This window comes from Phasianus colchicus, chromosome 16 (genome assembly GCF_987193195.1).
Source record: "Phasianus colchicus chromosome 16, bPhaCol1.hap1.1, whole genome shotgun sequence".
Lineage (NCBI taxonomy): Eukaryota > Metazoa > Chordata > Aves > Galliformes > Phasianidae > Phasianus > Phasianus colchicus.
The window spans coordinates 10017970-10044728 of NC_143451.1; the positions used below are offsets into that span (position 1 = coordinate 10017970).

A 26759-nucleotide genomic window follows, 5' to 3' on the forward strand; every position below is an offset into this window, starting at 1 on the left:
GTCCCATCTTGGGGGGACCCCTGCTCCTCGGGGAGGTCTCAGCTGCTTGGGGCTGGGGCTGGAGAATGGTGGAGCTGGTGAATTTGGTTGCAACATCTTCCACTACAGGCAGAGAGGGGGCAGCCACTGTCCCACAGTGTAGCTGGACTTCTGGGGGTGGCCATCTCCTCCCTGCAGTACATCACCCAGCACAGTGAGAGTGATGCTGGGGGCAGAGGCAGAAGGTGAGGGCTGCTCCAGGCTTTTCCATGCCTCGGTGTGCCTTGGTATGAAGGCCTGGCAGCGTCCCCCAGCGCCTGCTCCCCATCTCCATGGCTGCTTTCAGCAACTGCAGCCGCCACTGACTCCCTGATGGCTGGGAGGGAAGAGAACAGCACTCGCTTCCTGCACCGAGCTCTTCCCAAAGCCTTTCATCTCTCCCTTCCTCCCTCTCTGCCAGCACCTGGAGCCTCCTGTGCTGGCAGTGCTCACTGTGATGTGCCACCCTCCTGCAGCAGCGCTACATCTAGGGTCTGTCTGTGTGCGTGTGGGGGGGGGTCCCATGTACCCCCAAACCCACAGCTCCCTGAGTGCAGGGCACTGATTGCAGGTCTGTGTGCACAGGGCAGGGATGCAGATGGTTCATTGCACGGATTTCTATTCTGCAAGGACCAAACAGGCTTGGCAAGAGCCTGGAGGGAGCTGCAGGGATATGAAGTTTTCTGAGGCTGCTGCTGCTGCAGTGTGGCTCAGAGGGGCAGGAGGGGTGCACAGCTTTGCTGCCTGGATTCTAGCTGCAGGGATCTTGGAGGCTGTGGATAGGAGAGTTTCATTGCAGAGAGCTGTGGGTACAAAGAGGCCTTCGTGGAGAAGCCACGGTTATGTCCTTGCATGGTGGCAGCTCCCAGCCCAGGAACCCCGCAGCAGTTCAGGTCCCCACACAGCCATGCAGTGCCAGCCTGTGGGATTAGAGGACAGATTAGGCGGCGTTTTGTGCTGGAAACCTAAATGTCCTGGATTGGAAAGTGGGGGGTGGGGAAAAGAGAAGCACCCTGGTGGGGGGTCACCCAGAGCTGGGGGGCTGCAGGCAGAGCCAGGGGCTGCAGCCTGAGGGTATGGACAGGCCTGAGGTGGGCAGGGGCATGGCAGTGGCAGTGGCAGGGGAGATGTGTTCATATTTGGGTGTTGCTTTGCACTCCACATCCTTCCCTCTGCTCCATGCACCCTCTCCATGTCCTGCAGCTGCCTGTCCCCATGTGTTGCTCTCTGGGATGCCCTGCAGCTGCTCATCCCTGCTGTCCTTCTGTGACCTGTGCATGTCAGTGGGGTGTCAGCCTTTTGGGGTCTGCAGACTGGTTACTCCTTCTGTCAGTGTGCTTCCAGAGAATGTTTATAAATAAGGTGATAGGTGCTTTATATAAATAAACATAAATATTTATGTATGTATAAATAAGTTTGTATATAGGTTATTTTGCCAGAGCTGGGCCCTTAGCGAGGCTTTTAGGCAGTAACTCACCCGAGAGAGCAGAAATTTGAGTGTGATTCTGTGCTGTGTTCAGGTCTGACAGGATACCACTGGCACGTCGATGGGCTTGTCTATCATCACCCCGTTTCCGAGCCTGTTTGCAGCATCCTCGTATAGCCAGGCATCTTCCATCACCTTCCATGTCCCAATCATTTAGGCCACAAAAAAAATTGCACGGGAACGTATGTCACCAGCCACTATGTCCACGGCAGTGGAAAATTAGGCAGCAATCAGGGCTTTATTTAACGAAACGGGAAAGCAGCTCAGCCCGGTTCCGCTATCAGCCACCCGGGGGCCGACGGCGGTGACTGCAGAGGTCGGGCAGAGCCGGGACAGGCCGTAGGCGTGTAGGGGGCTGCCGCCGGGCAGAGCGGCGGATTCGCCCCGCTCCGGCCGCACTGTGCCCCCTCCGCTCCGGGGGCACTGATTGCTGCCACCTCCCGCGGACTCGGCACCTTCCCCAGCTCCGGGGAGGGGATCCCCGCGCCCCGCCCGCAGGCACCGGGGTGGCCCCCCCGCGCCTTCCTCCTCCCCCTCCTCCTCCTTTTCCCCCTCCTCCTCCTCCTTTTCCTCCCCCCGTGCAGCCCAGACCCCTCCCCGCGCGCTCGGGGCGGCCCCGCTCCTCCGTGCGGCCCCTCCCGGGGCTCCCCCCTCTCCTCTCGCATCGCCCCCGGGGTCGCCCCGGTGCGGCTCCTGGTGCCCCCCGCCCCACCGCGCCCCGCCCCGCCCCGGGCGCCCGCCGCCGCCGCCCCCGCCTCCGGAGCGGACTGGGAGGGGGGGCCCGCGCCGCGTCGCGCCGTGCGGAGCCGAGCCGAGCCGCCCCTCGCCGCGCCGCGGAGGATGCTCGGGCCGTGAGCCCGCAGCCGGCAGCTCCGGCGCCGCGGAGCCATGGGCAAGGACCAGGAGCTGGTGCAGGCGGTGAAGGCGGAGGACATCGCGGCCGTGCAGAAGCTGCTGCAGAGGCCCAAACCCGGCAAAGCCAGTGAGTGCCGCGACGCGGGGCCGGGCCGGGCCGGGCGGAGGCGACGGCACAGCGGGCATCCCTCCTCCTCCCCGGGCATTGGCACCCACCCGCTGCTCCGGGGACCCGGCCGAGTCGCGCCGTGCCCATCGCCGGCACCGCGACACCGCGGGCGGGGGCCAGGGGTATTCCCGGCGGCGCCCCGGGGGCACGGCCCGGCCCGGAGGTGGGGGGATACGGGGGGGCTGCAGGCGGCGGAGCATCCCCGGGCGCTGCGCGGGGCTGCGAGGAGCAGTGTGCGCTCTGGTCCCGGTGCGGTCCCGGTACGGCCCCGCAGCGGCTCCGGTACGCCCGGGGCAGGCAGGCAGGCAGCGGCCGGGCTGCCCTTGTCCTGTGCTCGGGAGCAGCCCGCGGGGATCGGGAAGGGTGAGGGCTGCGGCCCCAGAGTAGGGCTGGGAGCATCTGAGCATCTGTGTGCGTACAGTGTGTGTCTGCATAGACCGTGCATGTGTGTGCATGGACAGCGTGTGTGTGTGTGCACCAGGACTGCCGGTGCTTGCACACAGCTGCGTGTGCCTACGTGTGTGCAGCTGTGCTCGTGTATGTGTGTGTTCGGGTGTGCATGTGTGTCCGTGTTTGGGTGCATGTCTGTGTTTGCGTGCCGGTGTGTGCCCTGGCATATGTGTATTGGGATGCGTCTGTGTTGGTGTTTCTCTGTGTGGGGGTGTTTGGATGCATCTCCACGGGTATCTCCCCGCATGCAGCTCTGCATCGGGGCTTCGCACACCTCGGTGTGTGCACACCAGTGTGTGTGTCTGTGCACGGGGCTGCGGGGGTGTAGCCGTGTCTCGCTGCGTACGTGTGTGCAGCTCCCGGAGTCTCTGCTCCGTGTGCATGGCTCTGTTGAGGCGTTTCACTCGGGACTGAATTATTCATGGTGCTGATGCAGCCGCAGGTTTCAGGCCTGGTGTGCAGAGCCAGGGGCTGTCCCTGAGCACGGGACCGCAGCACACAGCCCCCACTGCCACTGCGCCCTGCATCCTTCCCTCCCAGTGTGCCCTAAATATGGGCACCCCATGGTCCCAGTGCCATGTAGGTTCGGGTGCTTTCCCCTTTTGTACAGTGGGGTTTCTACTTGAGCAGGGCATTGTGCTCTCTATGTTCTGGTGCTGAGCAGGGCTGGCCCTTACATCCCCTCGATGCCATGCAGGGCAGTGGTTATGACCCCGTGTCCTGAGCTGTTGGCATGGTGTTCCCTATGTCCAGATGCCACATAGGACTATTGTGGTGTCTCCCATGTCCCTGGTGTTGCCCAGGTGCTGTAAATTCTGAGGGCCTGTGTAGGAAGAGAACAAGCTCCAGCTGTGAGCCTCATTCATCCCAACCCAGTTCAGATGCTTTTGATTCCATGGCCTCAGAGTGGTGTGTGGTGATGGGACTGTGTGTGGCCCACGGCACTGTCCCCACACTCCCCTCTCAAACTCCACGGCCTGGGTGCCCAGCTGGCGTTGCTGTGGCAACAGGCAGTGGTGCCAGAGTGCTACCACCTCTTCCTGCATCGCATTCATCTCTCCACAGCCCTGCTGCATCTTCCACTGCAGAGCCCATGGGCTGGGGTGGCTGTGGGGACTGGCAGTGCTCTGTGTGCTGGGCTCACAGGAAGGGGACAAGGGACATCCCCTCCTGTCCCGTGCCTAGCTGAGCTGCATACCTCCAGCTGTGCCAGATCCCCTGGTGCTCTCACTCCTGCTCCTCAGAGAACCCAACTTATAGTGCCATGCTCCTGGTGTGGGGACACACGAGCAGCCCTGCAGCAGGGCTGCAGGAGCCCAGGAGGAGCAGAACACCACCGGGGTGTCCCATATCACCATCCCCTCTATGTGCAGCTCCCTTGCTCACCTCGGGCACTCCCTGCACTCTTCGGCAACAGGAAGATTTGTAACTCTAGCTCTGTTATCTGGATAATATCCTATTCATGTGGGGGTTTAATAAATGAGATTTTAAAAATCCCTGCGTGAATTAACACGGGTTGCCATGGCGACGTGGGGCCCAATTTAGCAGAGTGGAGTAAGAGTTTGTGGGGCCCGTGCCGGCCGCAGCGCGCACCGCGCTCGCTTCCCGGGCATCCATAATTGATGAGGTTGTCTGAAAGTTACGCAAATCAGATGCAGGGATTTGGCAGCAAACTGTTTCCCTCCCTGTCCCCTCCTCCCCGGTGCTACCTCGAAGAATTGTCATGACTTGGCGTTTTCGCCTCTGTCCGCAGCTTGGGCACTGTGGGGTGAGATGGGGGCCCGAGGTGTCCCCAGCTGGGTCTGTCCTGGGGTGCTGGGCACCAGGAGATCGGTTGTGTTATGCTGGTGCAGGGGACCCTCAGCATTGGCATTTTGGACAGGTGGGTTCTGTCTCTGCGACGCTGCCGCCACAGTTGGCTCACCAGCTTTGGAAATGGCTTCTACAGGGCCCCTGACTTGAGCCGTGGGGTGGACCCCTCTGCCCTGGCAGAGGTGGGAGACCACCTGCTGGGCTGGGGGTTCTGTGAATCACTTCCACATGCAGCAGGTTGTGTGGCACAGATGTCCTGGCTCATGTCCCCATGTGCTCTGGGGACACCTGGAGCCAGGCTCAGGAGATGGACAAGGGGCTCAGAACCTCACACACCTCTCTGCCACGGGGCCCAGCCCAGCCTGACCCCACTGCCGTGGGGCACAAGCAGCTCTCAGGGTGCCTCTGCCCTGGACAGCAGCATGACTGTGTTACCATCCGTGCTCTGCACCATGTCCTGTGTGGCACCGGTGGGACCATGAGTGAAGCAGCTGGTGTAGGAGCTGGGCAGCTCTGTGCAGGTTGGTGCATGGGGCAGCAAGCAGCATGGGCAGATGCTGGGAGCAGAAGTCAACTATGGCTCAGCAAGCACCCTGAGGCTGCCCCACGTTGGGCACTGCCTTCCCGTGGCACTGGGCACCTCCAGGCATAACACATCTTCACCTGCTGGTCCCATGTGAAGGGGTCAGCAAGTGGAAGCCAGAGTCAGGAGGCAGGAACTGGACCCTTTGGGGCACATTGGGTCCTCACAGAGCTGTGCCAAGCCCAATGCCAGGACACAGCATCCTGTCCTCTGATGCATCCTGAGAGGTGGCCAGTTAATTCTGTTTTTTTTTTTTTTTTTAGCCTGCATTTGATTGCATTAATAATCTCCTCTGATAACAGTATTTAATAAAACCAGGCTAATATGGCGCAGTTAGGAAATGTCTTTGACATTTTACAATTCAATTTCCATGCAGTAAAAGGCAGGGCAGCTGCAAATCCAATTGTGGTGCAGTGCACAGGGCACGCGTGGCTGGCGGCTGCCAGAACAGCCCCGTTCCCCCCATCCCTCCAGCAACACAGGAAACTTCCCCATCCATGGCTGCTGCTTGCGGCTCCTGCTGTTGCTCATCCTCTGAGTGCTGCAGGGATAGCCACATGGGATGCTGCCCTATGTATGTGTTACGGACCACGGGGAGATGCCCACCCCCAGCACAGGGGCTGAAGTTGGCTCCCACTGCTGCAATACTTAACAAGGTGTCAGTGCTTCCCTTATAAACTTCTTTTCAGGGTTTATAACTGCGTGTGAAGCCTCGCTCTGAGCAGGGACTTGGCAGCCGAGAGCACGCCGGCGTGCGCCAAGTTTCCTTCCAGAGGGGGATTATTACTCAGCTCGGGGTGACATGTATTTATTTTACATTTTCTTGCATCTCTCTCTGGCTGGGCCAAAGCTGCCGGCACAAACCCTCCCTTCCCGCTCCCGTTTTGGGGCTGACTGCAAGGTCTGGGCAGCAGGGAATGCAGGCCAGCGCCCTGCTCCCAGTCCCGGGCTTCTGTGCTGGCCTGGATTTCCTCGTGTCACACCAGGTGAATTCAGGGCTGTACCAATTAGTCCTTTGCTGCAGGCAGGCGGCCTCTTGTGTTGGGGCTCTCAGGGCGCTTCCCTCACGGGGACCTTGTACTGTGCCACCCCACAGCACAGTGCTCAGTGGTGGGGGAAAACTCTAGGCATGGAGTGGTGGCTTGGCGTCCTGGCAGTGCCACCAAGAACTCAGGGTCCTGGCAATACCACAAAGTTCTCGGGGTTGCAGCAGTGCCATGGGGCCGGGTGCTGCATGCAGCCCCATCTCCCCCTTCACAGCCGCCGTGAGGTTTCCCGTAGCCAGCCTGGCGTCTGGCTCTCTCCTGCTCCGGCTGCTCTGCCTTTAACCCTTCCCTTCCCCTTGCAGGCACTGGGAAAGGCCATGATTGCCTCCATGGATCAGTGAGCCTGAGTTCCACCAGCCCTCTCTACTCCCCTGTGCCTGCAGGGCCCCAATTTGTGACCTGGCAGTGGCGATGCCCATGGATGTGGCTGTGCTCAGCATGTGGCAGGCAGGAGCTGTGGGGTGCATCATGTAGGATGGTGATGCTTGAGGCTGTGCTTGAGCTGCCACATTGCTCCTGTTGGTGCCAGTGTGCTCTGTTGGTGCACTTTGTGTCTCAGGGGCTGCTGCCCCTCCTGCTGAACACTCACCATAAACCCTCTCTGCATCCGCTTTGCCATGCAGGTCAGCTAAGGGTGCCTTTCACAAGTCTTCAAAGCACCGTAGGGAGAGCATTAAAGAATGGATTTGCTGATGTTTAATGGCCGGTCTGCATTACTGCTGGACCAGGCTCCTGCAGGCAAGAAAAGGAGGCTGGGAGTCAAAACCTGCTTGTGCTCTGTTTGGATGCTGCTGCTCTGTTGCTCTGTCCCTGCTTTGTCCTGTTGCTTCAGAGGGTCGTTCTGTGCTGGGCCAGTTACTGAGCTTGTGTGCTGCACCAGCAGCCACCTCTGCCTGATCACTGTCCCACCCTGCAGCAGGGATATGTGCAGGACAGCACAGCGTGCCCGGGCAAGGAGCAGTGCTGCCGACGGGTCGGCTCTCATGCCAGGCTGAGAGGGATCTTTAAGCTGTAATGAAATGTTAATAGTATTTTCCAACTCAATATGGGAGTAGAAAATGAGGTGTTTAACACTGGGCTCTGCAGCGACAGGAGCAATCAGCCTGAAAAATGGGAAGGCAGGGATGCAGCACCATCCTCACACAGTCTGCTGCTTTAGCTCTGTGACGGATGGGTGCTGTGCCTGGTGCGAGCTGCGTGGCCAGAGGAGTGCAGGGCTGTGGGGAGCTGCCTCTCCTTGGGCCCTGCCAGCAAGGTCACCGTGCTGCGTGGTTACAACTGTCCCTATTGTGAGGACTGGGGTGCTGCGAGCTGCTGGGATCCCAGCGCTGTGCTGTGCGTGGGTCCCAATCAGCTGGAGAATGAGCAGGTTGGGGTCAGCGTGCAGCCACAGTGAGTGCTGCCATTCTGAGCATCATGCCTGCAGCTGGCTGCTCCGCACTGGCTCTGCTCTGCCCACGTGCGCGTGTGTGCATGCATGCATGTGCCCATCAGCATCCATGTGCATCACGTACCCTTGTGCATCTGTATGCATCCGTGTGCAGTGTGCGAGCGTGTGCCTGTGTGCTCGCCCCTTGCAGCCATGCGTTCCGCATGCCTGTGGCCCCGGCCTGGCGTGGGGCTCAACACTGGGGCCGGCTCTCAGCAGCAGAAGCAGCCGCCGGCTGATCCCTTCCAGATGTGGCTGTCGGGGGCCCGGCTCGCACCGCCTCCTCACTGAGGCCCATGGAGGTCTTGTTCCACTGCTGCTGGCGTGCACAAAGCAGCACCTGCCCGGCTCCTGCATTGCAGCTGGGCTGTTTATGGCGTGCTCCTCACAGCTCCGTGCTGCTCGGCAGCAGCTCTTCTTCTGGCTCTCTTCACTCCAGCGTTCGTACGCTCTGTGATTCTCTCACTGAGCCCTCACACCCCAGCTCCCAAGCCAATTCCCTGCAGTATGTGCTGTTGTGGTGACACTGGGGATACTGGGGAGTGGTCCTTGAGCCCTGCCTGTGCCCTGCAGAGCTGTGAGATCATTGAGAGCAGCGTGCCCCTGCTGCATCCCAGCTGTGTGTCCCCATGCTGTGCGTTGGGCATAGAGCAGTCTGTGGTAATGGGTGGACAGGGACAAATGATAGCACTGTGGGTGCTGTGTTTGGTGCAGACCCCAGGGCTGATGTATCAGTGTATGGTCTGGGAGCTCGAGTCATGGCCCTGCAGCAGTGCTCTCTGCATGCACAAGTATGGATGCTGCTGTGTACATGGGGAGCTCCCTATTGCTTCCCAGCGATGCCCACAGCTGGATGGTAGGAGGCCAGGTAAAAGTGTCTACTCATTAGTTAATGATGCTTTAAGGTGCACAAAGCTGCCAGTCTCCTGTTGCAGCCCAGTGGGGCTTCTGATGCTCCCCACCCTTGGGAAGGGAGTGAGGGGCTGGGAGAAGTTGTGAGGACATAGACAGGGCCAGGCAGGACTGTGTCTGTCCCATGCAGTGCCAGCACCTTCCCCATCTCTGCCTCCCCCTCCATGACCTGTGTGTGCCCTCCAGTCCCGTGCCGTGCGGCAGCTTCGGCGTGTTGGCGGTAACTCCTTCCAGCCGGTGTGATTACTGAAAATTACCTGTTTAACATCACCCTGGAGCTGGGAGAATGGATTTCAATTAAGGCTCCATGAAAACGGCACCAGCAGGGATTTGAGCAGAGCTGGGGGTGGGCGTGCGGCTGGCGCAGGGCTGCTGATGCTGAGCCCTATGCTGTCCCTGCAGTGCCGGTGCCACCTCCCTGCTGCTGTCCCTGTGGCTGCAGCTGCGGGGGGTGGCTTGGGGGCAATGGGATTGACCATGGTGTGTGGCCCAGCCATTGGCTCCCTGGCATGTGGCAGAGGTCGGGTAAGGATATGGCCCGGTGATGCGTAGCAGCAGGGATGCTGGTGGGGCCACTGGTGTGGACAAGCTGGTGCTGGTGGGCATTGTGGGGTCTCATGTAGGGACTTGGGTTTTGTTGGGTTGTGCTGGGGGCTGTGGTTGAGGAAGTGCATCTGGCCCCAGCCATTGGCTCTGCACTTGGTGCTCCCAAGCTCCTCAGCGCCCGTCTCTCCCTGCGTGCCGTCCTCCCCCATTGGTGCCATCCCTGGCAGCCTGGAGGGACAGCCCGTCCTTCCTCCCTTTGGTTCGGAAAGTTTCCTTTTTATAAAAAAAAAAAATTACAAAGGAGTCCCCGCTGCCTCTTGAAAGCTGCATTTAAGTTGCTTCATTCTGGCCCCAGGGGACAGCCCTGCGCTGCTGCAGCACCGTGACTCAGGCTGCCACGGCCTATTGATTTTGAAGTGCAGATTTCTTGGCTCCCTGGGGAAGGCTCCGTGCAAGGGCCGGGGCATCAGGAGCAATCAGTGCCCACAACTCCACAGTGCCCCTCAGCCTCACCATGGGCCTCTTTTTCCCTGGAGGAGAGCCATGCTGAAGCCACCGCAGCTCTCTTGTACCCTGTGCCTTGTTCTGAGCTGTGTCACTGTGCTTGGATGAGAATGGGATTGGTGACATGTTGGTGGAGAATCTAGGGTCTTGGGGGGCAGTTTGTGATGGGCAGTGGGTACCCAGCTGTGGTGCAATGGATGTCCATCCATCTGTGACTGGCAGCTGTCTCATTGCGGTGGGTGCTGGGATGTCCATCTGTGTTGGGCCGTTGTTGTCCAGCTGTGTTGAGTGGTGGATGTGCAGTTGTGCAGGGCAGTTGTCATCCAGCTGTAGGGGCACCGAGTGCCCGGCTACAATGGGTCCATCCCAGCCCCAGTGTCTCTTTGCCCCAGGCAACCCTTTCCCACGCAGCCCTGCTACAATCGCGCCTCGCCAGCAGTCCGCCAGCTTCCCGGTGCATTATTTATACCGTCAACATTGATCTGAAGACGATAATGGCTTCATTAGCATCTCAGCATAGTGCGGGGCTCAGTGCTTGGCCCGACCTTGGCTGCAGGAGAACATGTGCTTTGCTGTTGGACAGCAGTGAGGGGCGGTCTCCTATGGGCACAGCCTCCCCACTCTTTACCAGCCCCAACCTTGGCACCTCCATGAGGTCCCCACGAGCACAGCCGCATACTCTGCCCATGCGCGCACCCGTGGGGACCCAGTGACACAGAGCAAATTGGACGGCTCTTGCCAGGACTCCTCGTGCAATGCCAGCTTCCAGCGCCCGTTGTTTGTGTGGCACTCGTCAGCAAGGATATAATTAAGAGCAGCTATTTTGGATGCTTCCTTTATCTGGCAGCTCATAGCGATGTTGCTGCAGGATCCCCCCGCACCCTCTGAAATCACTGCTGTGCTCTCCAGATGGGGACATGGTGCTGGCAGGATGTGGCCGGGCAGGGAGTGGGCACACGGATCTGCAGGGTCACCCCATTATCCTGGGCTCATTAGTGGCCACTGAGGCGGGGAGGCAGAGGGGCAGCCCAGCTTTCCCCTCATTAGATGGATGTTGATGTAGAGCAGGTTGGAGCCATCTGCTCAATGCAGACGCCCGCTCCCTGCGAGCTGGCACACTGCGATCACCCCAGTGCAACCTGGGGGGAGTAGGCAGCACTGGGATACCCAGAGCAGTGGCACTGGAGTGCAGTTGGCTGGGCAGCATGGCTCACCCTGCAAACGCAGCCCTGCACATGCAGTTGCTCGTGCTGTGCTCACTGTATTCTGCCCTGCAGGAGCGCGTGGGGCGGGAGGATGGGGTTGGTTCCTGCGCGCCGGGCTCTGAATCCAAGCGTACATTTAGCTACTGTGATCCCGTCATTTAAGTAAAGGCATTTATGAGAGTAGTAGCTGGGATTAGCTCCCCGAGGCGGTGTTTACACGCAGCAGACTCTGTTTATAGTCGGTGTCTATGGCAGATGTCTGCGTCTCTCTGCGTGCACAGCAATCCCTGGCTGGAGACGGTCCGGCCATACTAGGCTTGCTGGATCCCAGGAGCAGTGCGGTTCCTTTTTGTGGAGCGGCTGATAGGGTCCTGCCCTGCCCCACGTCACCAAGTCCCCATGTTCCTGCAGGGTGCACAGACATCAACTGCTGGGCTATGGAGTGAGGGAGTGCAGGGAGCCAGGCCCAGGGAGCTTTGTGTTCCCACATGGCACATCCATCATCAGGACAGTCCATGGGGATGTGGGGGTGTCCTAAGGACATGGTGTACTGCTGGAAAGCACTGAGTGCTTGTGTGTGCCTGGTGTTCCCCATCACTGCTCGGGTGCAGGTGAGATGCTGCGCAGGTGGCAGCAGGCTCAGCGGCTGTGCAGAGCTGCACTCTCCTCCCCATCTGCCCATTGCCTTTTGTGTTCACTCCTTTTAATTGGCAGCGCTCTCTGTTCCTTCTCTTCTCCCTCGTTAGTTGGAGTTTCCTGGTTCTTCTGTGCCATTAATGAGCTCTCTTGTGTCTTGCCCCCTCTGATCAGACTGTGGATCCCACGCCATGGCTGAGGCTGCAAATCTGGCAGCGTGCATGGAGTGCCTTCCTGCTCCTGGGGCACCCGTCCTGCCCTGAGCCCCTGGCTGCTGTGAGCACCCAGCCACGCTCTAGATGCAACACTAAACTTCCTGCACCACTCTGCCATACCCCGTGCCAGGATGTGCTGTTGGCTGGATCTCCAACTGGGATCCAGCACAGCATCTGTACTGGTCAAGTATGGGTCTTTGTTACAGGAAGGGCTTAATTGTAGAGCTATGGGGCTGTGTGCCCTCAAGGGTTTTTCCCACAGCCCCTTGGGAGCCTTGGTGTTCCTAGTTGGTGTGGTGCTCTGCCTGCCCTGCCCTGCCTGCTGCTGTTGCAAAGCTCTGGGAAGGGCCCTGGTGCAGGCACAGGGCTGGTTCTCTATTGGAGACGGAGCTGCATTGGCTCCTGTCATCTGAGGCCATGGTGAGGGCTGCAGGGGTGCCAGCCATCATCCGTGCAATCCATCCCTGTGCCAGAGGGCACAGGGCTGCCAGCAGCACCTGGGGGTGCACTGTGGGAGTCACAGGACCACCCCCACCTGCTCCTCCCAGGGACACCGGCAGCCACTCTAATTTCCATCAGCCCATTTGAGGGTGTTATCCCATCAGTGTGAGCTGCCTCCCAGCTGTTTGAAGCTGAGGAGCAGTGCTGGGGTCCGTGCTTGCTGCAGCCCTGCTGGAGTGAGGCGGGTGCTCTGCTGCTGCCAGAGCTTTAACGAAAGTCAAACCGCTGCGCGGCTGGAAGTCACTGACTAAGCACTTGGCACGAGCGTTTATTGAAGTGCTAAACAGATTTTGGCAGTGGCAGCCTCTTCTGCAGGTGCAGAGAGAAGAGTTTCTCTGCTCTGGTTTATTCAGCATTCGGCCAGCACAGGTTTGGCTGAAGCTGGGGTTGCAGCTTGGGCACCATGTGGCACTGCCCTGTGTGGGGACAGGGCTGTCACTGTGCATGTCCCTGCACACAGATACAGCAGCCCTGGGCTGGGTGGGGATAGCAGTGATAGCTGCTGCCCCTCATGCTAACGGCACTGCTGCTCCTTGCCTGCAGCTGAAGGCTGAGATGCTGCATCCTCGGGGAGCTGCATCCCTGATTTGGTTTTAAAGAAGGCACTTTGGGTCTTAATAGGAGATAATTAGAAGCTGCTGGCTGGGAAATGAGCCTGTGCTGATCCCAGCTGAGATTGCAAAAGTGGTTGCACAGGGATCGGCATCACCTTGGCATCATTGCTGCACCCCGCGATGTCGATCCCCTGGGGAAGCCCCTCGCTGGGAGTAGCCCGTGGGAGAGGACAGGCCCTGCTGCCACTTGTCCGTCTGTCCATCTGTCTGTCCTGTGAGCGGGGCCCATCATGGGGCCAGGGCTGAAGACTGGACCCAGTGTTGCGTGCCAGCCCACTGCCTTTGTCCGCCAGCGATTTGCATCTCGCAGGGCGGCTCGGCCCCTCTCCCGGGAGCAGCTCATTGGGGCAGCAGCGGGCAGCGGAAGCAGCCCTGGGCACCTCTCCACCAGCCCTGAATGGCACCTTTGTTGGGGAGCCTGGCGGCAGCCCTGGGCTGGCGGGCACCCACTCAGCCCTGGTGCTGGAGACTCTGCTGCAACCGGGATGGGATGTGGGGCTGCCACATCCCTGGGGTCCGGCTGCACCAATGGGGATTTGTTGCTGGAGGGTTTTGTTACTGTGTTAAGAAGGGTAGACTGCCAGGGCAAGGGGGCTGCCCTGCCATGGTGGGCATGCTCTAATGGTGTGGTTTTGGGGAAGAAGGCAAGTGGTGTGGCCCAGGTGTGCTGGGAGCCTCCGGCCCTCCCCATGCTGTGGGGACCCTGTGGTGCCCCCACCCACCCTGTAGCCGCCTGGTCACACCGTGCCAGGAGAAGATGCTGTGAACCTGATGGATGGGAGCTGCTATTTGTTGCTATTCAGAAGCCATCCTCCTTATCTATCATCCATCGGCCCCAGGCTGCGCTGTTGTTAGCAAATGTACGGCTTGTTGGGCTGTCTGGCGGCTGATGGAGCGCAGGAGGGAGCGAGGGCAAACAGAGCTTGGCAGCATCCGCGTGGGCAGAGAGGAACTTCTCCCAGTGCCTGGTATTGTCCACCAGGCATATCCCTCCCTCTGCAGGAATGAGACTTACTTGAAGGGGTCCGTTAGCTGGGATGAAGCTGTGGGGCCCATGTGGGTCAGTGCCATGCACAGCGCTGGCTATGGATGGGGATGGCAGAGCCTGATCCCCATCCCCAGGTGCCTCATCTGCATGCACACCACACAGACTGGGATTTAAAATTCAATCAGGGCTTTATGTGCCAGGAGAGGTTCTGGCTGCACAGCACTGGCTTTACCTGCGTTGCAGTGAGACCTGTCCTGTGCTGCAGTGATTGAATGGGGCAGAGGCTGAGAGCACAGTGCTGTTCCAGGTAAGGGGGTACAGCCCCTCCAACCCCAGGTCTGCACCCCTTAAAGTGTGCTGGTGGATGCCAAGAGACCCTGGTGACAGAGCAGGTTGCCTTTGGGGGGCTGGGACCCCACTCTGAGCCACTGGCACGTGCAGACCCTGCGGTGGGCCAGCAGCAGCTGCTTGCTGCCTGCACCTGGCGAGCATCCCGCTGTGCCCGGTGTGCTGACACAGCCCTCTGTGTCTTATAATTGAATACTGTGTTCAGGTGCTGATAAGTATTGCAGCCTGCAGCATGAGCAAGGACCCAGCGGCTCTTCCATGGTGCTCTCTCTTTCTCCACCTGATATTGCCCCTTGCAGGGCTGTGCCTGTGCTGCAGCACCTTGCCTGGCTGTGCTCCCAGGCAGAGGAGCAGCCGCTGATCTGCTCGTCCTCAACCCTCAGTGAATAATTTCCCCGAGGCACAGGGATGCACTGCTGCCTGCTCACTGCACTGCACACAGGGATGGCTGCAGCTGGGTGATGTGGGCACCCCGTGGTTTGGGGTCTCTGTTCCTCCTCCCCTGGCTGCACAACCCTGGGCTGTGCCCCCCACCTCGGAGGGCTGCAGCTCAGCCAAGCCTTCAGCCTCGCTCCTCCTCCTAAAGGCCCCGGGAATGGTGCCACAGCTGAGCTTGGAGGTGTCCCATGTCCCCATGGCTCTGTTGTGTTCCTGCTCTGTTACAAGGAAGAGCACTTTCACTGAAAAGCATGACTGGCGTTTGTGGATAAATCTCATGTAAATCTCACTCCATCCCTCCTTGCTGCGCTAATTGGATTGCTGCGAGGGACTCCATTCCCCCACGCCTTTGGTTGGAGTCAGGCAGGGTCTGCACGGGGCAGGTAGAGGAAGGCAGGGCAGCACCACGAGGTTTGAGGCATGGCAGGTCCTGTGGGTAAGGGAATGGGAGGGAAACCCCATGTCAAATGTGGGGCTGTCAGCAGGTGGTGGTGGGCAGAGCAGCACTCTGCCTCCAGCAGGGGGAAGCTCGTGTAGCTATTTGCTTTGGGCATTTTGATGCTTGCAGGAGCAGCTTTTTCCTGGCCCTGAAATGCCATGCATGGCCACCCTTCTGTCCAGACCTCAATCCTTATGCTTGCAGCGGCCCACAAGCTTGGGGCAGCCCCACACAGCCCCGTGCCACACCTGGCCTGGGCTGTAGCCAGCAAAACCTACAGGAGAAGTTGCAAAACCCACCAGCAGCCGTGTCACCTTCCCTAGCACACCTCGTGCCCAGCTGTGCCGCCTCTGCCTCCTGGTTAACGGGCTGTCTGCTCTTCCTCTCTCCCAGAGCTCCTTGGATCAGCAAAGAGAGTCAACGTCAATTTCCAGGACACTGATGGGTGAGTGTGACCCCACTCTGGGTGTGCATGCTATTGAGTGTGTATGCTATGGGCTTTGCACGTTGTGGGGTGCAGTGAGTGGGAGATCTCATGCAGGTGTGCCGGGCTCCCTGGTGCAATGCGGATGAGCGTGACCGCACATGTGCAGGTGGCTTTGTGTGTACCAGCCATGCATAGAAGTGGAGATGAGGGCTGAAGGACACCGGTGTGCTGTGCTCCTGCTCTGCCAGCCTCTGCCTCTCATGCCCTGAATGGTGGTGGTGCTTTGGGAGCACCCATTCCCACTTCCTGCTGGTGCATCAGCTCTGGGCATGTGTCTATGTGCATGGGTGCACACCAGCGTGCAGATGTGCATCTGAGAGTGTGCGTGCATGCAAGCGTGGCTGTGTGCTGAGCAGTATGTGGGTATGCTGGGCAGCACCAGGGAAGGCACATGGCTGCATGGGCAGGGTGGGGGCTGCATCACCCCATGGCCTCTTTTTATGCAAGGCATGCTGGGGGCTGGGGTGGTATAGGGAGAGCCTGCACTCTACCTGCAAACTCCTGATGGGCTCAGGGTGTGCAGTAGCAGCCCTGCAGCAGTTCAACTGTCCCAGTGCTGTGCCTCAGTTTCCCCATCTCTGCTGTATTTGCTGGTTCCCAGGCTGATACTCGGGTGACCCCATGCTCTCATCGGGCCCTGCACAGCTCTGCAGATCTCCCTACTGTGTACGGAAGAAGCCCCAAGGCAGCCCAGGGGCAGCGGGGAACGGGGGGGTGTTGTGATTTGCACCATCTTGAGCCGATTTGAGCAGGGCGCTGGAGCGGAAAACGCTGACATTTCCAGGCAGACGCTGGGGATCGGCCTCCTGAGCGAGCTGTCTGCTCTCATCGCAGCGCCCGATGGAGTGCGGATGGGGAATCACAGGCAGTGGGGCCATGGTGCCATACCGTGCTGCCGAGCAGGGACAGGAGGATGTGACCCTGTGCAGCTGGGGGTCGTGATGATTGCAGGGGTGGCAGGATTGCCACTCACTGCCCACAGTTTGGGCATGGGTCAGCAGATCCCATGCTTTGTTGGTGCCAAGGTGACCATGAGAATGGGACAGGGATGCTGCCCGGAGCAGTGGGGCGGTGGGTGCAGCCTTGCAGAGGATGCTGCTGCCAGAAACAAGTAGGTCAGCGCCTGCTGGGTGGGAGCGGAGCGGGGTGCAGTGGGATGAGGGGCTTTCCTCAGCCCCCGGCACAGGGCAGGGGCACTGTGGCCATCTGGCAGCCTGGGCCCCCCCTGCTGCTGCCCGCGGTCGCGCCGCTGGGGCCAGGCTGGGGGAAGTGGGTCAGTGGGGAGGGGTTCCCTGGTGCCAGCCGCTTCCCCAGCGATGCCGGGCCTCTCGCCTCCAGTCCTGGGACACCCAGGGATCTTAAATGCTAAATAATGGTAATAAAGCAAAATAATATGGATTGGCTGAGTCTGGTCCCTATGGCAGCTCCTTCTCTTGGTGCCCACAAAGTGCAGAGGCGTGCATAGGGATGCTGGCAGGAGGCAGAGTAGGTGCCCTGGGTGCTGCAGTGGATGCAGGCTGGAGGGGACAGCCCATGGGGACAGTGCCTGAGCTCCTCCTGACACTGCACCCATTCCCCAGGTTCTCAGCCCTGCACCATGCAGCACTCAATGGGAACACAGAGCTCATCTCGCTGCTGCTGGAGGCACAGGCTGCGGTGGACATCAAGGATAACAAAGGCGAGTGCCTGCGGCTGTGCCACCCTGGGTCTGGTATGCAGGGCAGAGCACTGTGCCTGGCTGTGAGTGCACCGGGGTGGGAAGTGAAAGATGTCCTTTGCTATGACATGGGGTCTGCATCCCTCCTGGGGTCCTGTCCCATGCCACCCACCCTCTTCCCCCTTTGCAGTCTTTGCCCAGGAGCATCACTGTGCCCTGCAGGGCTCACTGCTGCTCCTCCTGCTCACCTGTAGGCATGCGGCCCTTGCACTACGCGGCCTGGCAAGGCAAGAAGGAGCCCATGAAGATGGTGCTGAAGGCAGGCTCCTCTGTGAACATCCCATCAGATGAGGGACAGATCCCCCTGCACCTGGCGGCACAGCATGGGCACTACGACGTGGTACAGCAGGGCCAGTGGTGGGGCACAGGAGGGGATGGACAGTGGTGGGGCACGGGGGACAACGGTAGGGCTGATGCCCTCCCTGCTCATGTCCTGCTCTCACCGTACCTGTCCTTCTCACCCACAGTCTGAAATGCTCCTGCAGCACCAGTCCAACCCCTGCATCATGGACAATTCAGGCAAGACACCTCTGGACTTGGCATGCGAGTTTGGCCGGGTTGGGGTAAGTCTTAGCAAGTTGGGCCCCCCTGAAAGGCAGATATGGAAGCGGGTGGTGGGTTCCTTGGAGTGGAGTGTCCTGTAGGGTGGCATGGGGCAGCTGTGGGGAGGGACTACAGCAGGGGCATCTCCTGCTCTCGTGTCCCGCGGGCTGACCAGGGGTAGGGCACCCCTGTCCCAGGTCTCAGGGGGCCATCTCAGGGCGGCTGAGCCGTCTTTGCAGCCCTGCTCCGTCTGTGTTTGCTGATCCAGGTGGTCCAACTGCTCCTGAACAGCAACATGTGTGCGGCGCTATTGGAGCCTAAGCCAGGGGACACCACCGACCCCAATGGCACCAGCCCTCTGCACCTTGCAGCCAAGAATGGACACATTGACATCATCAGGTGGGTGCATTAATGTGCAGGGAGTGGGCCGGCACCAGTTCCATCCCACCCTTTGCTGACTTCTCCATGCACCCACAGACTCCTGCTGCAAGCTGGCATTGATATCAACCGGCAGACCAAGGCAGGCACAGCACTGCACGAGGCAGCCCTGTGTGGCAAGACGGACGTGGTGCGGCTCTTGCTGGATGTAAGGGCCCCCCCGGCACTGCTGTCCCAGGGAAGGACTGCAGAACGGGGTTGACCCCAGTGGGATGGTGCCTCCTGGTGGGAGGGCCTAGGGCAGCGAGCTGTGCCCATGGCAGCATGACTCCCTCTATTTTGGGTGGCCCTGGGGGTCTCAACCAGCTGTGTGCCATCCCAAGCTCTCCCCGTATCATTGCAGAGTGGAATTAATGCCCACGTCCGGAACACGTACAACCAGACAGCTCTGGACATTGTCAACCAGTTCACCACCAGCCAGGCCAGCAAGGAGATCAAGCAGATGCTGCGGGGTAAGGGAGCCGGTGGGCACCTTGGGATCAACTGTGGGACACCTTCATCAGAGAGCCTCCAGGGGGATCTCAGCACTGGACACCCACCAACACTGCCCTCTGTTCCCACAGATGCCTCAGCTGCACTGCAGGTGCGGGCTGTCAAGGACTATTGCAACAACTACGACCTGACCAGCCTCAATGTGAAAGCTGGAGACATCATCACTGTGAGTGTGGTTGCCCAGGGCTGGGGGGACATAATGCAGGTGGGGAGGCACAGCCCTGCCCTTACCACACCGTGCCCATAGGTGCTGGAGCAGCACGCAGACGGGCGCTGGAAGGGCTGCATCCATGACAATCGGACCGGCAACGACCGCGTGGGCTACTTCCCCTCCAGCCTCGTGGAAGCCATAAGCAAGCGAACAGGCAAATACTTCCCCACCTCTACCTTCCCAACCAGTGTCTCAAGGAGCAGCCCAGCCCTAGGGACCCTCCTGTCGGGCTGGGGGCTCAGGGGGTGCGGTGCCACTGCTGAACCAAAGGGCAGCATCCCCATTGTGCATGTGAAGTTGGTGTCCCCACCGCACAGGGATGTGATGTGTGGGGCTGGTGCCCCTGTTGTGAGTTTCCACCATGTGGGCACACTGCTGTATGGGGGTCAGAGCCCCCAGTTATGTAAAGAGTCAATGCCCTCGCTGTGTGTGTGGGAGGGAGGTCAGTGCCGGCGGCCCAGGAGTGTTGGGTGGGCAGTGTTTGTGCATGGGGATGGTGTGGGGTGTTACGGTGGTTCAGGAACATGGTGCTCAGGGACAGTCTCAGCGGCTGCACGTGGGGCAGGGTACTGGTGCCAGGGACCTGGCACTGCCCCACTAGGACTTATCCGTGGCCAGGGACCATATCAGGGAGAAGAACTCGCTCCCTGCCCTGTGGCTCCCCATCCCATGCCCGCAGGGTGTGCAGTTCCCTGGGGTGCCTTTGGCTGCGCCCAATGCCAGGAGCAGTGTGGCAGTGAAGGCACAGCACCGATGTGATTCACTCAAAGGCAGTGCACTGACCGGCTCACTGCCCAGGGCTGCTGCATGCTCCCAGCCCCACATCACCCCACTGTACGTTTCAGTGAGGTCCAGGGCAGCAAAGCCGTGCCAGGCTGCACCAAGCTGCACAGCCCTCCTTGCCCGGCAGCAGCTCGCGTGCTAGTGCTGCAGAGGCAGGGACGAGGCCTGTGTATCCTGGGCTCTGTTGCAGTGGTGTTTCCAGGGTGTAGGATTTGTGGCAGCTTCAGGAACACAACCCCACGTGGCAAGGGGCTGCTCCAGGGCTTGGCACAGCGGTGCTGCCCCCGCAGCCCCACTCCTGCAGCAGGGCACATGGCGTCCTGGGAGCCCTGTGGGGACTCGATGTCCCCCAGTATTGGTGTGAGGTGTGGGGGTCTGCAGGCTGTGCCCATGGGTCATGCCCTGCCCTGCCCTGTGCTGTGTACTGAGTTCTGCTGTTGCTTCGTGGCTCGGCTCCTTCTCAGTTGAATCTTGGTTCCGCCTCCTCCAAGTCTCTTTTGGTTTCTTATTTTGTCAGCTGCTTTTTTTTATTTTCATTTTCTTTTTCTTTCTTCCTTTCGTTCTTTGGTTTATTTTTATTTTTTTTTATTTCTTCTTACCTTTTTTTTTTTTTTTTTTTGTGCTGAACATGTCTCTGTTATTTTGATTCTTTTCATTTTGTCTCTTGTTATGTTTTATTATCAGGTTCATGGGAGACTGTAACAATCCCCCAACAGTACCAAAAGATCCCGCTCCCGGCTTACGGGGCTGCTGTGCTAAACGGTGACGCCTCGTCCCATCCGTTCCATTCCCTGCCTCCACCTCCACCTCCACCACCACATTCCCATCAGACTCTTTTCAGTTCCTTTGGCTATCACAGGCTCTCCCCTAGCAGTGCCGACGAGCCGCGTTACGGACAAGGTAGTTCACCGCTCGCTTCATTCTCTCGATGGATTTCTTTCTTTTGAAGTGTGTACCTATTCTTTTCTTTTCTATCCGCTCGGCTTCTCTCCCCCGTGCCTTGGTGCCTGCCGTGTGCTTGCACGCAAGTGCGTGTGCGCCTGCAGGCGTGTGCTAGTGCGCGTGCATGCAGATGTGTGCATGCGTGTGTGTGTGCATGCGTGCATGCAGAGCGGCCCCTCTGCTGCCCTCTCCTTGCACTGCTGCTGTCACCCCGCTGCAGCCACATCCCATCCCCGGTATCCCTGGCCGTGAGGACAGCTCTGGATGTGGCGCTGATTCCCTGACCGTGTGCTATCCCACCCGCAGCATCCACCCCCAAAAAAACACTCTGCAGCCTCCTGGTGCCAGGTTGGGAGGGGACAGCAGGAGCAAGGAGCCCCTGCCCTTGTAGCATCCCCTCTCGGAGTGTCCAGCAACCACAGGGCTGTGCACTCAGAGCGGGGCTGGCACTGTCCTGAGGGTTCTCTCAGGGCTGGATTCCCACAGGCAGTGACCAGCTTCATCCTTGGGACATCTCTGTGGCACAGGCGGGTGACGGGCACTTCTGGTGTGGGTGCGGGTGATGGTGACTGGGATAGGCTCTGTGCACAGCAGATATGGAGCCAGGGATTCTCGTGGTTGTAGCCTCTGTGCTGGCACACTGTGCCATGCCCTCGGGGGCTTCTGCCAGCTGTTTTGGGTTGGGGGTGCTTGTACAATGTGAGGCACACGGTGTGTTGGAGGAGCACTGGGCCACGCCTGTGGCTTCCCAGTGTGATGAGGATGGGGATGCAGCACTGCTCCCTAAGGTTTTCTCTTGCAGTGAGTGGCACTGAGCCTCAGCTCTCTGTGGTCACAGCACGCACAGTGGGCACATCTCAACCTAACAGCGCCGTGGCTGTCAGCTTCCTGCTCACGTTCCTACCATGAATTTATCACCTTGCACCATCTGCCCTGTGCTCCAGCCTGGCTGGGAGCTGGGCTAGTGGTCTCATGAATAAAAATATCTGCAGTGGCACTGGGGTGCAGCTTGGGCACAGCTCCAGCACAGGGCCGCTCTCCATCACCACATGATGCTGTTTTACACCCTGACCTCACTGCAGGGGGTTGGTACGGGTCCAGCCCCATGCTGGGCATTTCCAGCTCTGCCCAATGGGGCTGGATGGAGCGATGGAGCTGCACTTCTGGGGTGGGTTGGAGTGCATGGGGCTGGGTCTAATCACTGCAGCTGGGTCACCCCTGTGTCACCTACTGCTGTAGGGGAGCACAGCACTCTGGTGTCTGGTCCTGCAGCATCCTCGCATGGGTGCAGATGGCCACATGGGGACAGCTGTGCCGCCTCAGCTGGGGACAGTGGGGTGGGGGCTGTGGTCCTGACTGCCTGAGTCCTCACTGCTGCCTCCTGTCCCCTGCAGTGGGTCATGTCCCCATCCTGCTGTGCACAGGGACAACATAGTCCCTGTTTCCCAAGTCCTGCAGTGGATCTGTCCTAAATTGGTGCCTGGCAGGACAGGGCCCTGGCTCTGGCCATGTGCACATGGTCACTCCATGCTGGCTTCTTGAGGAGGACAGGACCGAAGGACAGCGTTGGCATCCCCCAAAACCCTTGACTGTTTTTTTTTTCCCCTGCATATGGTGGTGATGGGCCCGGGGCCAGGGCTCACCTCTCTCCATGCCACACTGCTGTGAGCCCCCTGTGCTGGGTCACACCTGCCTGACGCTGCTCTCTCTGCTCTGCCACCAAGGGTCCCGTGGGGCTGACATGAGCCCATCCCACCTTTCACCATCGCAGGGTGGATCGGCTGCACCTGCACCCACCGAGGAGATCTGGGTGCTGCGGAAACCTTTCACAGGTACAGTGGGCATTTTCCTCCCTGTCCCTAGGGCAGCACACGTCACAGCTCCGTGGCGTCCCCATGCCTGGATGCAGAGCCCTGATGGCATCTCCTCTCCCTGTGCAGGTGGTGACCGCAGCAGCCTGGGTAGCACGGGCAGTGTGGCCTCAGCCCGCAGCTCCGGCAGTGGTCAGAGCACGGGGAGCGGGGCACACGCCCTGCATGCTGGCTCTGAGGGCGTCAAGGTAAGGCCGTGCACCGGCACACAGTGTCACATGGCTCCAGCATCGGTGCTGGCTCATGGTGGGACTTTGCTCCTTTGGCAGCTGTGATCCCATCCTGAGCAGGGCCCCTGCTGAGATTAGTGCTCCACCTGGTCCTGCAAGGTCCTATTGGCATTCAGTGCCACAGATCATGGTTGTCACCATCCTGCCACCCTCTCCCACCCCCATGCTAGCTGCTCGCTGAGCTCAGCCCCCAGTACCAGTGCAGCATCTGGCCGAGGCCCGAGCTGTACATCTCTGCTGCCTCTCTGAGGATGCATCTGCACTGCGCACTGCACCGCACACTGCACGCTGCCATCTGCACGTGGCCCACTGCAGCTACGCGCTGCACGCTGCCATCTGCTCGCTGCACACTACTGCCCAGTGCACGCTGCTGCCCACACACTGCCTCTGCATGGCATGCAGTGCCCATTGCACCCTCTGCATGGCATGCAATGCCGCACATTACACCGCGTGATGCACTTTCTGCACCGCACAGCGCACGCTGCACACAGCACAATCACACAGCACACTGCGCTGTACATTGCCCACCGCTCACTGCGCTCTACACACTGCTCGCTGCCCCCTGCACTCTGTGCACAGCAGCCCCCGCCCATGCCAACCCATCCCGAGGAGCCCCGTGAGCCCACCTCCCCACAGACGTGATGCTGTGTCCGTCTGGGCACTGAGCACAGTGTGTGCCCCCCGTGCTGACGGCCACCACGGCTGCACCGTGCAGGGGGGGCCGTGCTGGCAGCCCTCTCCGGCGTGCGCCAGGCTGCATTCGGGGTGCCGCGGTGCCGCAGGCTCTCACCACCCGCGAGCACCATATGTGCTGTGAGCGCTGCTTTCCCCTCCGCAACCCAGATCCGTCGCGCTCCTCCCTGCAGCACCGCAGCGCCCGCCGCGCACCCCCCGGTTCCCCGCTCGCCTCACTGCCGCCTGCTCTCCCCCCTTCTCGGGGTGTTTTTCAGCTGCTGGCAACGGTCCTTTCCCAGAAGGCTTCTGCGCAAGATGCTGCCGTGGGCGATGGGCCGGCCAAGGCGCAGGACATCCCCGCAGGTGCGTGCTGCCGGCCCGGCTGCTGGGAGCAGGAGGAGCCCTGGCCCCGCCGCGGGCTTGCCGTGGGCTGAGTGATTTGTCTTTTTTTTTATTGCCGCGGCACCCGGCGCAAAAGAAGAAAACGTGTGGGTAAAAAATGACTCTCTCGCCTTTCGGCTGCTGCCAGGCCTTCTCCTGCCTCGGTTAGTGGGGGCACCGTGGGGAGGGGGGGGGGGAGGCGCGGGCGGGCGGTGGGGCGAGAGCGCTCCCCTGCCTCTTCCCCTCCCCGGCCCCCCCTCTGCCGCTGTCTCGTCGCCCGGGGGCTCGGCCGGGGGCAGCCGGGCCGGGGGTGCCCACGCCGCGGGGGAGGCACGTGGGGGACGCAGGAGGACGATGCTCGCGTGCCGGGTGTGCGTGCCGGGGGGTGCCCGGGCTGCAGGGGGGAGGTGCGCACATAGGGGGGTGCAGGCATTGATGGGGGTGGTGTGCACGCTGAGGGGGTGCAGATATTGGGGAGGGAGTGCACAGATGTGGAAGGTGCCCACATGAGTGGGAGATGGATGTGGTGGGGAGGCACATGGCAGAGGGAGGCACATGTGAGGAGGAGCCCACGCGAGTGGGGAGATGCGTGCGCCTGGGGGATGCACACAAACTGGGGGAGTAGTGTGCACATACACACACACACACACACACACACACACAACGAGGATGCAGGCAGGCGCACGCATACACAGAGAAAATTGCTCACGCAGCGTGCAGTTAAATACAAGGAGGATGCACTTACCAGCAGGGGGAAAGGGATGCTCTTGTTGATCTGGATTAGAAATATGAGGTTGAAATTTCTGGGCAACCTGATGGCTGCTGAAGGCCACCATCCTGAAGCCAAGGGGTGTCTGGGTGCCTGTGCTGAGGTGCAGGGGTACAGGGCAGCTAGTGGCAGTCTGCTGGGTCTCCTGGCTGCAATGAGGCTGAGCTCAGCCCTGTGCCAGTAGCATGGCTGGAGGAGTGGGCACAGATGGCTCTGGGCAGCAGGACCTCAGGCTGCTGCCTGGGGCACGTGGGCAGACGAGGAAAGCAACTCTGGGGAGGGGTCTGCCTCCTGCTGGGTCCATCGAAACACTCTGGCCCTCAGCCTCCACTTGGCTACCCCAGGTGAGCACCATCCTCTTAATGCCCCAATGATGCCACGGTCTGTGGAAGCTGTGTGCACGATGGCATGGGGGCCAGGGAGACCTGGGTACCCTGCAGAGTTCTGTGCCAGCACAGCCTCCTCTGTAAGCCTGGGGATAGCCTGCTGGCCTTACTGGGCACCAGCAGTACAGGGATGGTACTGTCCCAGGGAGCACAGCCCAGGTGGGGGCACCCCGCTGCATGGGGCTGGATGTTGCTCTCCTCTGCCTATCCTAGCCTTGTTGCCCTTGGCAGGGGTTCTGCTCCCTGCCTTGCACAGCCAGAGTCTGGGGGCTGCAGCACAGGGATGCACTGAGGAGGGCTTGACCAAGATTCCAGCACCACAAGGCCCTGCAGACCCATGGCCCCATTCCCCACTGACTGCTGCCCCCCCCAGCAGGCTCGTCGCGGTCGCAGAGTGTGGCCAGCTCCCCCTATGCCCCCCAACCACCTGCCGAGCAGCAGCTGAAGAAGATGGAGCCACCATCAGAGGGGAAGGTAAGCAGGGACCACTGAGTGCACTGGGTACCCTACGGAGTGCACAATGATGGGGGGCATAGGCACAGCCACCCCCTCACCAACAGCTGCAGGCAGAACTGTGCCACAGCCACCTGTGCTGGCGTGGCTGAGTGCTGGTTCTGGTGCTGGCCATGATGCCGTGCCCATGGGATGCCCAAGCCAAGGGGCTACATGGCCCTTCTGCAGTGCTGATTGATCTCAGGCCAGCATGCAGCTGGACAGCCCATGGGGCTGTGACAAGGACAGAGCAACAGATCCCTGTGCCAAGGCTGCCCCGAGCAACACCACCCTTCTCATTCTAGAGCTCAGAAGCTGTGTACCAGTGGCTGTGTAAGTTCCAGCTGCAGCTCTACGCACCAAACTTCATCAATGCCGGCTATGATATCACCACCATCAGCCGGATGACGCCAGAGGTGAGGCCATGAGAGCAGTCCTGGGTCCGCCACCTGCCTGTGGGGAGCGATCCTGATTCTTCTCTCTCCTTCAGGACCTCACGGCCATTGGTGTCACCAAGCCGGGGCACAGGAAGAAGATCGCCTCTGAGATCAATAACCTCAACATCCCCGAGTGGCTGCCCGAGTACAAGCCGGTAAGGGCTGCGCGGGGCCAGGTGCCATGGTGCCACATCCAGAGCGGTGCTAGGAGCCCTGCAGCAGGTTCCATCCAGGGAGGGCTGTCACAGGGGGGATGGCAGTGGGAACTGGCTCACTGCTCCCAAATGAAGCCCATATCCCATGGTCCTGAAGCTGCACGTCCCCTGCTGAAGTCCCTGTCATTGGCATCGGGCCAATGACAGCTGTCACCACGTGGATGTGATGCTGTCTGTGCCTTGATGTTGTCCCATCAGCTGGACCACAGTAAGGGGTGCTTGGAGCACAGAGGTGCAGGAGTCCCCTGGGTCCTCCCTGGTGAGCACAGGGACACGTGTGGCAGTGTCGCTGCTTGTGGTGTCACCTGGTGCTGAGCAGTGTCCCACGCCCCCAGGCCAACCTGGCGCTGTGGCTCTCCATGATTGGCCTGTCCCAGTACTACAAGGTGCTAGTGGAGAACGGCTACGAGAACATCGACTTCATCACTGACATCACCTGGGAGGACCTGCAGGAGATTGGCATCACCAAGCTGGGTAAGGTCCCATGACACAGCAC

The 26759-nt window shown here is 60.3% G+C and overlaps 1 protein-coding gene across 3 annotated transcripts in view; it reads left to right on the forward strand.

The window, feature by feature from the left end:
• The first annotated feature begins 2290 nt into the window (after window positions 1-2290).
• Window positions 2291-26759, forward strand: part of CASKIN1 (CASK interacting protein 1) — a 28267-nt gene continuing 3798 nt past the window's right edge. Inside the window, exons 1-18 of one of the 3 annotated variants that reach the window (XM_090151408.1) lie at window positions 2291-2486; window positions 15588-15639; window positions 17262-17359; window positions 17593-17738; window positions 17866-17961; window positions 18210-18340; window positions 18419-18527; window positions 18723-18831; window positions 18943-19037; window positions 19119-19236; window positions 20550-20765; window positions 22532-22639; window positions 22748-22866; window positions 23859-23946; window positions 25496-25593; window positions 25917-26027; window positions 26102-26203; window positions 26599-26737. In XM_090151408.1, the coding sequence (XP_090007534.1) occupies window positions 2393-2486; window positions 15588-15639; window positions 17262-17359; window positions 17593-17738; window positions 17866-17961; window positions 18210-18340; window positions 18419-18527; window positions 18723-18831; window positions 18943-19037; window positions 19119-19236; window positions 20550-20765; window positions 22532-22639; window positions 22748-22866; window positions 23859-23946; window positions 25496-25593; window positions 25917-26027; window positions 26102-26203; window positions 26599-26737 (2029 nt within the window). In that variant the 5' untranslated portion in view covers window positions 2291-2392. The remainder of the gene's footprint in view (window positions 2487-15587; window positions 15640-17261; window positions 17360-17592; window positions 17739-17865; window positions 17962-18209; window positions 18341-18418; window positions 18528-18722; window positions 18832-18942; window positions 19038-19118; window positions 19237-20549; window positions 20766-22531; window positions 22640-22747; window positions 22867-23858; window positions 23947-25495; window positions 25594-25916; window positions 26028-26101; window positions 26204-26598; window positions 26738-26759) is intronic. The other 2 variants (XM_090151409.1, XM_031606635.2) reach the window with 2 other exon arrangements.